At 42.2% G+C, this 13,349-nt stretch overlaps 1 protein-coding gene across 2 annotated transcripts in view; it reads left to right on the top strand.

Moving 5' to 3' along the window:
* Nucleotides 1–13,349, top strand: part of Xpo7 (exportin 7) — a 45,812-nt gene that overhangs the window by 29,201 nt on the left and 3,262 nt on the right. For both annotated transcript variants that reach the window (XM_041667920.1, XM_041667916.1), the window contains exons 20-26: nucleotides 2,108–2,196; nucleotides 3,414–3,521; nucleotides 7,245–7,327; nucleotides 7,691–7,905; nucleotides 8,269–8,407; nucleotides 10,482–10,642; nucleotides 12,293–12,391. In XM_041667920.1, coding sequence (XP_041523854.1) covers nucleotides 2,108–2,196; nucleotides 3,414–3,521; nucleotides 7,245–7,327; nucleotides 7,691–7,905; nucleotides 8,269–8,407; nucleotides 10,482–10,642; nucleotides 12,293–12,391 — 894 coding nt within the window. The remainder of the gene's footprint in view (nucleotides 1–2,107; nucleotides 2,197–3,413; nucleotides 3,522–7,244; nucleotides 7,328–7,690; nucleotides 7,906–8,268; nucleotides 8,408–10,481; nucleotides 10,643–12,292; nucleotides 12,392–13,349) is intronic.

The following is a 13,349-nucleotide window of genomic DNA, read 5'->3' as shown; positions in this document are numbered from 1 at the left end:
GGAATACCTGAGGATGTTAATGTTGGTCATAGTGCTTTCTACAATATTCCTAAGAGCGCCCAGGCTGAGCAGAAAGACACCAAATAGCAAAAGGGTTTTGATAGGGGATAAATGTGAGGTTTTACTTGACAGTTCATCTTGTAAAACCCTCCAGGAACCAGCAAGGTGGGTAAGGACATTTGCTGCCAAGGCCGACAAACCTGAGTTCTGTCTCCATTGCCCACACAGTGAAGGGAGAGGACCAACTTCTTCAAGTTGTTTTCTGACATGCAGTGTGACATGGATGTGAACATACATGTGCATACATACACAATGAATGAATGCTGTTTGAGAACTTTTTTAGTTTCGAAAGATGGAAATCTAAGAGACTTTTTACAGCAAGGCAGTCAGAGAACAGTACCATTCTGTATAACTTCCTCAACTTTGTACTTGTGTTTGGGCATCTGAGTCATTCTAAGGGGAGTGCACTATTACAGAACATACCAGTGATTTAGGCTACAGTATCAGCCACCAAGAACTTAGTTAAGAATATCAGTGAGTACTAGCTCTGTCCTGTAATCTTAGTTTCATTCAAAGCAAGTAAAATTAGTAAAGAGTCCAGGCTGTCCATAAACTGCAGTGGTCACCCATTATTTCTGTCATGATCCTTGTAACAAGTCTTTAATATTGATGTGTCTTAGGCTAGAAAGTTGAGCTCAATGGTATCAACTCAGAATTGTTTGCTTAAAGCAGACTGTTCAGAGTATAGTGCAGCAACTTTTGCTAAACAAGAAAACATTCTCAAATTCCCAGGGATTTCAATAATATAATAAATTTTTAAAGCAGTTGTTCTGTTAATCAGGATGCCCAAGTAGAAATTCTATTGAGAAAGAGAATGCTGGATTTATAGTGTAGGAGGTGATTGCACATGCCACAGAGTGTATATGGAGGTAGGGGACAGCTTTGTGGAGTCAGTTCCCTTCTACCTGTACATAGTCCAGGGATCAAATTCAGTTCACCAACTTGCACAGAGAGTGCTTTTACCCCCTGAGCCATCTTAACCAGCACCCGATACAGGATCTTGATGCAAGTAAACGACACGCCCTACTCTGAGAAGCAGCATGATGATGGGAAAGCTACTAGACGTCATCCATAAATGGAGAGTACGACACTTTACAGCTCCATACATTCAGCCTTATTTCTAGGTACTCAGGATCCAGGGAAGGCACTATGCATACTCCCTTTCTTTTCCCCTTGATAGAATGCATAGTTGAGTTCCTTTAAGATAAAGAACTAAGAGAAAAATGCCTTTTCTGCCTTCATATAACCTTTTTTCCCTTTTGAAAAATTGGGTTATTTGGATTTCCTGATCTTTGCATATCTCTAATGTCTTAAAATTTACCGTCATCAAGAGTCTTTTCCTAGCACACATGAGGCCATGGGGAGACAGACTTAACTTCAGTTTTGCAATAATGAGCCATTACCCATACTATTTTTCTGAGTATAGAGTGTGTGTCCCTTATCTGAAATATCTGGGCCAGAGATCTTTGAGATTTCAAGGTTTGCTTATTTTTTTGTTTGTTTTGGGTTTGGGTTTGTTTTTGTTTTTTACTAGATTTTGGGGTGTGTGTGTGTGTGTGTGTAAGATAGATATATAGATATCTTGAGAATGGGATGGGACCCAATTCTAAATACAAAAATCACTTGTGTTTCTCATATACCTGTGCACTTGGCCTGAAGGTACTTCTATGTTTTTACTATTGTTTATGGGACGTTTCTTACTGTTCTGCAGTAGGGAGCTAGGGGTCAGAGCTCTGACCTGTCTCCCCTGTCCCTTAAGTCCATATGAACAGTTTCATCATGTAGCATTCTCCACTTACTGGGCATGCTGAAAGTTATTTTGTATTTTGGAAGATTTTAGATTTCGGATTTTGTTACAAGAAAACTTGAGCCTGTGTATCAGGTTTCCAAAACTAATTTTCCAGGTGAAAAGATTCCATTCTAGCATGAAGAAATGGATTTGTGGGGGAGGGTTGCTATAAAAGGAAAAATTTGATTGTAATTGTGTGCAATTCCTGTCAGAGGGTTATAGTTGGGGTGTTTCTTCTGTTTCTACATCCTGCTACAGAGAACTCTTGTTGGCCTGGTGAGAGACCTGAGAGGAATAGCTTTTGCCTTTAATGCCAAGACCAGCTTCATGATGCTCTTCGAATGGATGTATCCTAACTCGTACTAGAAACATCTGCCCAAACAATAACTGAAGGGAAGCTATGTGTTAGGAGTGGGAAGGGGAAGTGGGAAGAAGTTTGGTAAGATAAGAGAATGATTTTCCAAAAGGTCTGCTTTTTTTGTTTGTTTTATTGTTTGTTTTTCAAGATGGTACTTCTCTGTGTAACAGCCCTAGCTGTCCTGGAACTAGCTCTTGTAGAGCCTCAAACTCAGAGATCCGCCTGCCTCTGCCTCCCAAGTGCTGAGATTAAAGACTTGTGCCACCTGGCTGTGGTCTGCTGTTTTCTGTGAGCCATACTACAGTGGGCTTAGGTCACATTCTGCCCTCTGATTAGTACATAAATGAGACTGTCTGCCAGTAATGGAACCAAGTACCAATGTGGAACTGCTGTACATGGATTTTACTATATGGAAGCCACGCATTGTGGTGCATGCCTTTAATACCAGCCCTGAGGGGGAGGAGACAGAGACAGGAGAATCCTTGAGTTCGAGGCCAGGCTAGTCTACAGAGCAAGTTTCAGGGCAGCAAGGACTACACAAAAGAAACCCTCTCTCAAGAAGTGGGGAAAAGAGAAAAGAAAAAAGAGAAAACCAGACATGGTCTCCCATACCTGTAATTTCAGCACTTGAGAGCTAGACAGGAAATCACGACTTTGAGGCCAGCCTGGGCTATGTCGCAAGTTCTTCTAATGAAAGAAAAGACGGGCAGGAGGGAGACATAAAGACTTGTAGAGCTAGGAAGGAAGTTTGATCTTGAAACAGTCACCAAAATCTGAGGACCTGTTTTTCCAGTAGTTTCACTAATATAAAAGAAATAATTAATCTCCTGTCATGTATGTGGTAAGGTATAAGTGAATACAAAATACAAGGCCTGGAGAAATGGTCAGTGATTGAGAATACCAGAGACCCCAGTTCAATTCTCAGGACCAGTGTGGCAGCTTACATACAGTCAGAATGCACATAATATAAAAATATTTAAAAAATAGAAAATATGCTGTGTTCTTCAGAAGAAAGTCACTGAGAATTGAAATGTATCCCTCAATGCCTAGTGTGTGTAGGTGTGTGTGTGTGTATACATAGAAAAACTCCCCAGGTTAGCAAACAAGACAGGAAAGTAAAGAGCTATAATGTAAGTTTGTAATTTAAGTAATTTAAGCTCTGTGTCTTCTGGATTCAGAATTTCTTCCTTAGCATTTCCTTTGTAGCTATCCCTCCTACATGCCAATTCTCCAGCGGGCGATTGAGCTCTGGTACCATGATCCAGCCTGCACCACACCTGTGCTCAAGCTGATGGCTGAATTAGTTCATAACAGGTAAGCGGCATGGTAACTGCTCAACTGCTGAAGAACCCTAAGATGATTGGTTCACTTTCTTGTGCCCAGGGCAGATTGTAGAGCACTGCTATCAAATTTGAAAGCTTCTAAAAATGTGTGTGTTCTTGTTTGAAAGAAGGATACTGCCAGCCACACCAAGCTATTGCTGTCTACAGGAAATAAATCACCAGATGAGCTCGGGACGTCTTTGTTTGGTTTGTTTGTTTGTTTGGGGGTTGTTTTGACACAGGGTCTCAGTAGCCCAGGTTGACCTTAAACAATATATAACTGAGGATGACCTGAAACTGCTGATCTTTCTGCCTCCCCTGGGTGCTAGGGTAACAGAAATGTGCCAACATAACTGATTTTTGCAATGCTGGGGCTTAAACCAAGACTTCCTGCATGCTAAGAAACACTCTTACTAGCCAAGGTAGATCCCAACCCAGGGTTTCTATCTTTTTTTTTTTTTTTTTTTTTTTTTTGCCCCCTGCACCACCAGGATAGTCATTTCTAATAAGAAGTAGGCTTGGCAACCCAGGTTTGTTTTGTTTTTCTCTCCCTGCCCGAACATACACAAGTTGACATTTGGTGATGGTACTCTGTCCATCATATTTTAGAATAGTGATATATAAAAAGGATATACTTTGTTTTGTTTTTTCACTTTTTCAAATCAGAGTTTCTCTGTGTAACAGCCCTGGCTGTCCTAGAACTCACTCTGTAGACAGGGCTGACCTCAAAATCACAGAAATCTTGCCTGCCTCTTCCTCCCGAATGCTGGAATTAAAAAGGCATGTGCCACCACCACCAGGCTGAAAGATATACTGTTTTGAGTATCTTTTTTTTTAGAATTTATTTTTAATTCTGTGTATGGGTGTGTACACGAGTGCATGTGCTTGCAGAGGTCAGAGGCATTGGCTCCCTCCAAAACTGGAATGTAATTACATTCCATCTGGAATCAGATGAGCCACCCGATAACGACACTGGCAGCCAAACTCAGGTCCTCTACAAGAACAGTATATGCTCCTTAACTGCTGAGCCATCTCTTCAGCTTCTAATTTTTTTCTTTAAACCTTTTAATGGTGGCAAGTGACTCACACTTATCCTAACACTCAGGAAGCTGAGCAAGGAATATGGTCGTATGTTTCAGGCTAACCTAGGCTACAAAGTGAGATCCTGTCTCAAAACAACAGAAATGGCTTGGGAGCTGGCTTAACAGGTAAAGTGTTTGCTGTGCAAACAGGAGGACCTGTGTTTGTATTCCCATAAGCCATATAAAAGTTAGTTGTGGTTATATATCCATAATCCATACACTGAAAGGACAAAGATAGGCAAATTCTTATGATGTACCAGTCAGCCAGTCTAGACAACATTAAGCTCTGAAGTTCAGTAAAATACTTTGTCTCTAAATTTAGTGGAGGAACCAGGCATGGTAGCACATACCTTTCTTTAGTCACAGCACTCAAGGAGCAAGGCTAGCCAAAGCTACATAGTGAAACCCCGTCTCAGGGAGGGGGAGGAGGAAAAGAGGTAGAGAACAGTGTAAACAAGATCCCGATCTGAGCCTTTGGCCTCCAAACACATAGGCAAAGCATACGTGTACCCACACACAAACAGTTGCTTATTAGCCTAACTGCAGCTATAGCAAGATAAGAAAAAATTTCAATACACCAAATTTTAGATTTGTCTTACATTTTAGAGTAAAAAGAAAAAATATAACTAGTGCCTTAGCTTTGTGTCTGAGTGTATTCATCAATTTCTCCTAAGATTTTTTTTAAAAGTACTATAGTGAGGAAGTATGAAATACTCAGAAGGTACATAACCTTCTATGAAACCTACATTCAAGAGTTAATTATTTATAAAATACGTATCTGAGAATGACCAGTCTTTGTCAAGGAACTTCTTAGCTTTTATGAACAGAATCTCTGCCCTCAACTCATGTAGCATGTAGTAAGAAAGACACTAAAAATGAGTACATGCTGGACAGATGAGCTACTATGAATTTAAAGTCACACTGGGATATAGTGAGTACCAGATCAGCTTGGGCTGCAGCATAGACTCTCCCCCTGCTACCAAGTACAAAGTACAGAAGAGAATTTTAGCAATGATTAAATGCCATTTTAAAAAGTAATAGAATTGAAAGGAATAGGAGGGAGGTCAAGGGAAGCCTCTCAGAGAAGCTGATGAAGTTTGTTGTTGTTGTTGTTATTGATTTTTTTGAGACAGGGATTCTCTGTGTAACAGCTTTGACTGCCCTGGAACTCACTTTGTAGACCAGGCTGGCCTTAAACTCATAGAAATCTGCCTGCCTCTACCTCCCTAGTGCTTGGATTACAGGTGTGCGCCATTCTTCTCAGAGAAGCTGACGTTTAAAATGGGATCTGAATGATAAGATTCTGATAGAACTCCAGTGAAAGCTGTTGTAAATAGTTAATACTGCTGCAGATACCCTAAGGTAGGCCAAGCTTGCTGTAATTTGAGGCAGAGCTTGTGGCTGGATCCTAGTGAGTAAGCAGAGGACTTCCTAGTCAAGTTTGTGGGCAGAGGTGCCTTTGCCTAGAACCGTGGCACAGTGGTAGTGAAGAACTGTAGTGAAGAACGGACACTTATCCTCACTGCAGTAGAAAGTTACTAAACATTTTATGCAACTTTGTCAGTGATTTTGGTTATATCATGTAAGGGTGCCATAGCTACCTGCCATGTGAAGAGTAGACTGTAGAGAGGCAGGAGTGGGAACGGAGAGCATGTAGGAAATGAGTGGATTCAGAACTTCTTTTAGAAGTAGGTCTTGATTGTGATTAAACAGGCAGGAGTGTCAAGAAGAACCTCTAGGCCTTGAGTAGTCAGGTGCCTTTCTCTCCAAGAGAGCAGCTAAAAGAAATTCTGGCCTCATGAACAGTCAAGGACCACAACTAAGATTATTAAAATGTAGTCTTTGGGCTGGAGAGATGGCTCAGTGGTTGGTAGCATTGCCTGCTCTTCCAAAGGTCCTGAGTTCAGTTCCCAGAAACCACATGGTGGCTCACAACCATCTGTTGTCCTTTTCTGGCCTGCAGGCATGCACGCAGACAGAATATTGTATACATAATAAATAAATAAATGTTAAAAAGATGTAGTCTTCCTTGCCTAATATTTGAGTGTTCGAGCGCTTCAAGTCCCTTCGTGTTCTTAGAAAGTAGTAACAATGCTTGCACCCCACCTTCTCTTGCCACCAAAACTGTGGGTAAATGCAAACCCACAGAAGGATTGTGAGTTTGTAGCAACAAATGACTGATAAAAGCTATACCTTACATAAAATTGAGAATTTAAAAGGGTTAATTTTATCTACCATCCTGTTGTTTGGTTGTATTTTAATGTTCTCATTGTTTGAGGAGCAGAACCTGAACCTAAAATCGTGGGCTTTAAGAAATAAGTACCGTTGGCTGGGCTGTGGTGACACATGCCTTTAATCCCAGAGGCAGGTGAATCCCTATGAGTTCGAGGCCAGCCTGGTCTACAAGAGCTAGTTCCAGGACAGCTAGGACTGTTACACAGGGAAACCCTGTCTCAAAAAACAAAAAGAAAAGAAAAGGAATAGGTACCGTCACTGAATAAAAAGTTTGGCTCTCCCCTCAGTGGAGGAAGCAGTTTGTAGCAGTAGTGCTGAGTCACCTGTGGAGCACCGGTGAGAACCTGATCTGCCAAGAAAAAACTTTGATGTTTTGTCCTTCTGTATTTCCTGCTCAGATCTCAGCGACTCCAGTTTGATGTCTCATCTCCCAATGGCATCTTACTTTTCCGAGAAACCAGCAAGATGATAACAATGTATGGTGAGTGCTTTAGAGAGGCGTGTCCCTGGAAGTGAGTCCAACTGTTTGTGCTCTCAGGTTAGACTAACAGTGGCCAGGAGAGCATCCCCATGGGGTGTTGTGTTTCTTATACGAAAGTATTAGACTGCCAAATGTCACCAAAGGCCTGCTGAAATGTATTTTGTTTGTGCCTTTAGAATGGGAGGGTTGGGATGACTTAAAATCTGTGAACACCGGGTGTGGTAACAAATGCCTTTAAGTACTCAGAAGGCAGAGGCAGGAACATCTCTGTGAGTTCAAGGCCAGCCAGAACTACATAGTAGGACCCTGACTACAGTAAAAGTACTATGAACATGGGTGTATAAATATTCCCTGTTTTCTCAGGCAATCGTATCCTGACACTAGGAGAGGTGCCAAAGGATCAAGTCTATGCTTTGAAGCTCAAGGGTATCTCCATCTGCTTCTCCATGTTGAAAGCTGCTCTCAGTGGAAGTTATGTCAATTTTGGGGTCTTCCGTCTCTATGGAGATGATGCATTGGAAAACGCCCTACAGACTTTCATCAAACTGCTCCTCTCTATTCCTCACAGTGACCTCCTGGTAAGCCCTCAGCTCCCTGAGCAGCATCATGCTCAGATCATGTTAGTTTTGTGTGCCTGTGACCATGACTGAATGTTTTTCCTAAGAAACCACAACCTCATGCCTTTAATCCCAACAATCAGGAGGAAGAGGAAGGCAGATCTATGAGTTAAAGAACAGCCTGGTCAACAGCAAGTTCCAGGCCAATCAGGGCTATACAGAAAGATCATGTCTCAAACAAACAGGGAACTGCAACCTCATTCCTTTCTGCTATAACTGTCTTTTGGTTTTCCCAACTGAAGGAACTATTTTGTTAAAGACCCTCTTCCTTTGTGCTAAAGTACAAAATGATTCAGCTGATTCTTTTCCTTCTTTTTTGCCCAGGATTACCCCAAACTCAGCCAGTCTTACTATTCACTACTGGAAGTCCTGACCCAGGACCATATGAACTTTATTGCAAGCCTGGAACCTCATGTCATTATGTACATCCTCTCTTCTATTTCTGAAGGACTTACTGCACTTGGTAAGGACCTAGGATGTCTGGTGTATGCCATTTACCAGTGTCTAAAACCATTGCTGATGTAAAATGTTGACCTTGACAACCCAATATGATCCTCATGGTGTAGTCTCATCAAGCAAGTGCTTACTGATCCTGGCACAAGAGCCACTTTGAGACATTCAGGATACAGTGACAGAACATACTCCTTTTCCTTCCAGAGTTTTTTTATCTGGTGGATAAGACAGATACCTGATATTCACCATAATTACTCCTTACGTAGTGTGACAAGGGTGAGTATGGAAGAATAAGTAAGCTCCTGGTCATGAGAAGATGAGGTCAGGGAAAGCCTGGCATCAAAGTGTATGTGTAAAAGCTGGATAGGAGGTCCATGACAGTTGCAGGAACAGCAAGCACTAGCATTTATAGGCAAGAGAAAACCAGGAGCTCCAGCTGGCTTGTGCAAAAGGGTTATAGAGGAATAAGATCACACTGAAAATGAGCAGAAACAATGTACACGTGAGACAAGGTTCCCTTGGGCACATTAGGGGATTGGTACTCTCTTTTGAGCATAGTAGAAGCTATGGAAGTGGAACTATGCTCAGATAGTTCCCCAAATTCCCTTCTAGTCCAACCATTTTGGTATTAGGCTGAGCAGTCATGATAAAAAAGGACTTTTAAATTATATATTGTGAGGCCAGGTGGTGGTGGTGCACGCCTTTAAATTTAAATTGAGAATTTAAAAGGGTTAATTTTACCTACCATCCTGTTGTTTGGTTGTATTTTAATGTTCTCATTGTTTGAGGAGCAGAACCTGAACCTAAAATTGTGGGCTTTAAGAAATAAGTACTATTGGGTTGGAGAGATGGCTCAGAGGTTAAGAGCACTGACTGCTCATCCATAGGTCCTGAGTTCAATTCCCAGCAACCACATGGTGGCTCGCAACCACATGGTGGCTCGCAACCACATGGTGGCTCACAACCATCTGTAATGAGATCTGGTGCCCTCTTCTGGGGTGCAGGTTCACATGCAGGCAGAACACCGTATACTTATAATAAATAAATAAATCTTTAAAAAAAAGAAAGAAAGAAAGAAGTACTATTGACTGGGCTATGGTGGCACACACCTTTAGTCCCAGCACTAGGGAGGCAAAGGCAGGTGGATCTTTGTGAGTTCAACGCCAGTCAGGTCTACAAGAGCTAATTCCAGGACAGCTAGAACTAATACACAGAGAAACCCTCTCTCAAAAAAAAAAAAAAAAAAATGTATTGTGAGCTATCCACACCTCACTGCCACTTCCGTGATACATTCATACTTCTTTCCAGGTCAGAATCATATCTAGGACAGTCCATCCCCAAAGGTATCAGACCTTGCCTTGGGAGGCTTCCTACACACTGCCAGGTTTCTCAGATAAACTGTGACCCTCCCCAAGATGCTTTAGAGATAAAAGCCAGTACATAGCCAATTTTAACCAAGGTCAATATTGACAGACCATATAAAATTGGATTTAATGATGCCCTCCACCACCAGTAACTCGGGCTCATACTTCAGGCCCCTGGGTTCTACAGCTCTTTCTGTTTCTAGCAATATGGTTTTAAATGAGTCTCATTATCTCTCTAAGCTGGTGTGTCTGTTGTCAGAAGCCACACTTACATACCTCTTAGAGTTCTCAAGAGCATATATTAAATAAAGTACTTGTAAATTAGTGATGGCCCATGCCCTTAATCCCATTAGTCAGAGGCAGTGGCACGTGGATCCCCTGAGTTTGAGGCTAACCTAGTCTTCAGAGCTAGTTCCAAGACAGCCAGGACTACACAGAGAAACCCTGTTGTAGGGGACGCATTTAACAAAGTGTTTGGCATAAATATAGCACTCGTTGAATAGGAATTTTTTTAAGTGAAATAAAATATATTAAGCCAATAATTTAATATTTCTATTATGGATTACACTCCATTGCAAAGTTAAACTGGGCCTTTTGTATAACAGAGACCTTGGCTGAGGTCCCAGTCTGAGTACTCTTATGGGAGTGCAGCCAATATTAATCTGTTTGCTCAAGTCATCACCAGCTCAATATTCCTGCCCTCCTACATCTTTCTTCCAGACACCATGGTATGCACAGGCTGCTGTTCCTGCCTGGACCATATTGTGACATACCTCTTCAAACAGCTGTCACGAAGCACCAAGAAAAGGACAACACCCCTGAACCGGGAGAGTGACTGCTTTCTGCATATCATGCAGCAGCATCCAGCTATGATCCAGCAGGCAAGGAACCTGAGGGTTAATTGGCAGTGGTGGTATGTCGCACAGTGGATGAACTTCTACAAGAAAGGGAAGGCCAAGCAACTAATGTACATCTCACTGTAGTAATAGGAGCGGCGGGGCTGCGTCCCCAGCACCCCGGCAGCCTGGCTAGCTTATGCTCCGAAATAACAACACACAAACTGTATTCATTTAAACACTGCTTGGCCCTTTAGCTCTAGCCCTTACTGGCTAATTCTGATATCTCGATCAACCCATCTCTAATAATCTGTGAGAACCGGTCTTACCGGGAAGATTCTAGCCTATGTCCATCCTGGGTCGGAGCTTCATGGCGTGTGTCTGCCCAGGAGAGCGGAGCATGGCGTCTCTCTGAGGCCTCTGCTCCCGAGAGGAGAGCTGTGGAGTCTGAGCTCACTTTCTCTTCCTCCCAGCGTTCTGTTCTGTTTACTCCTCCCACCTATCTTCTAACCAATGAGGGCCAAGCAGTTTCTTTTTATTTAACCAATGACCTTCCTCCATCATCTCACTATGTTCATGTTCTTAAAATGGCAGTGGATTTTGAATTTTCTTGATCTGGAAAACATCTGAAATGGTCTGAGTGTCACCCACCCCACTCTTTGATTCTATCTCATGAGCACTCACTTCCATGGACATTAATTACTCTTCTCCCTCACTGCTGAGAACTGGAGCTTGAGTTAGCCACACCTAGCTTTCTTAGAGCATGTGCTCCTTTTTGCAAAGTAGGAACAAGAATATAAGACAAAGCCAGGCAGTGGTAACACATAGCTTTAATCCCAACACTTAGAAACAGAGGCAGTTGGATCTCTATAAGTTCATGGCCAGCCTGGTCTACAGAGCAAGTTCCAAGACAGCCAAAGCTACACAGAGAAATCGCCTCCCACCCCCAAAAAATTGCAAGACAGGGCTAAGATGCACAATGCCTGGGGTTCAGTTCCCAGCACTGCCAAAGAATACAGAGCAAAAGAGTTAGCAAACAAAGAAATCAGTCTGTGTATCTGTTTTTGTTTTATAAGTTTTTAAAGTAACTTGCAAAAAATACAATGCCAAACTGGGCAGCAGTGGCCCACACCTTTAATCTCAGCCCTTGGGAGACAGGGCCAAGCAGATCTCTCAACCTGGTCTGCAAAGCAAGTTCTAGAACAGCCAGGACTGTTATACAGAGAAACCCTGTCTTGAAAAACAAGAGGAAAAATAATAATAATGCCAAATAGGTAATAAAGTAGCATCAGGTCAGTAATATGACATGTTTAAGCTGATAATGTCTAAGCCAGTTTCACTATTAATCTATTACTCTCTAAAAGTAGCAGTAAAATTATTCACAATTTAATCACATTCTTAAAGTGTCATGAAATTGTATTCTCTAAGACCAGTACTTGAAAAATAATACACAGGGAGCTTCTGCTTGCTTAAATTCTCCCCATCCTATTCCCCACAAGTCAGAGTAAACAGGGAAAGACTTTACATATAAATAAAATTTTACCATAAAAATTTTCCTTGAAACAAATGGCCAAAATGAAGATTCACAAATACTTTTCTAGTTTACCCTGCATAGAAAAGGCCTATTTGGAGCCTGTCCTCCTACCTCAAGTAGCTAGATGCACACTGACTAGATCTCTGCCTTCTTGCTGCTAGATGCTGTCCACGGTGCTGAACATCATCATCTTTGAAGACTGTAGGAATCAGTGGTCTATGTCTCGACCCCTACTTGGCTTGATACTGCTTAATGAAAAGGTAGGCAAGGACCAGCAAAAGGCTCAGGAGATACGGTACTTACACCAGCCCTGACAGCCTAAGTTCGGTCTTTTTAATGAAATCTCTTCCTTATTTTACGTGTGTGGGTATTTTGTCTGCATGTATGTTTATGTGCCACTTTTGTGCCTGGTACTCTTGGAAGCTAAAAGAGGGTATCGGATCCCATGGACCTGGTTGTAAACTGCCATATGGGTGCTGGGAACCAAACCAAGGTCCTCCAGAAGAACAGCCAGTCCTCTTAACTACTGAGCATCTCTCCAGCCACCACCCCTTCTTAAGAGAGAGTATGTGTGTGCTGTTAGGTGTAGTGGTACACAATTTAAACCCAGTGCTCAGGAGGCAGAGGCAGGATAATCGGAGTTCAAGGCCAGCCTGGTCTATCCAGCAAGACAACCAGATAGTGAGACCCTGACTCTAAAAGAAAGGGGGTCAGCAGAGAATGCTCAGTGAAGAGTGTGTATGCTGTTCTCCCAGCCCCCATCAGGCAGCACTCTACCATTTGTAGCTCCATCTCCAAGGAATCTGACATTTTCCTGTCATTTGAGGGCATCCAGACACATACACATACAGAATAATAATAGCAAGGTAGGAAAGCCAGCTCCTCTCCCAGCCAGAGGTTTATACAGTAATAAGTCTTCACATGACTGTCAGTTGGCAAGGGGGTATGGGCCCTTGACTAAATATGTCCTGTTCCTACTTGCCTCTTGAAGTCTGCACAGTAGATTAGTGGCCTATTCCTATAATCTCAGCATTTGGGGGTTGAAGGCAGGAGGGTCAAAAGTTTAAGGTCATTCACAGCTATGCAGTGAGTTTGAGGGCAGTCTGGGATACATAAGACCCTGTCTTTAAAAAAAAAAAATCCACAAGTGCCAGTTAATGGAAATGAGAAGGTATAATGGTATGTTATTTGTATTTTGATAAATCTTGTCTGAAAACC

The sequence above is a fragment of the Microtus oregoni genome, unplaced genomic scaffold (assembly GCF_018167655.1).
Source record: "Microtus oregoni isolate MIOR12 unplaced genomic scaffold, Mior012 000001F_ref0000356, whole genome shotgun sequence".
In the NCBI taxonomy this organism is placed as follows: Eukaryota; Metazoa; Chordata; class Mammalia; order Rodentia; family Cricetidae; genus Microtus; species Microtus oregoni.
Note: the sequence above shows the minus strand (reverse complement) of the source record. Positions and strands in the feature narration are given on the sequence as shown.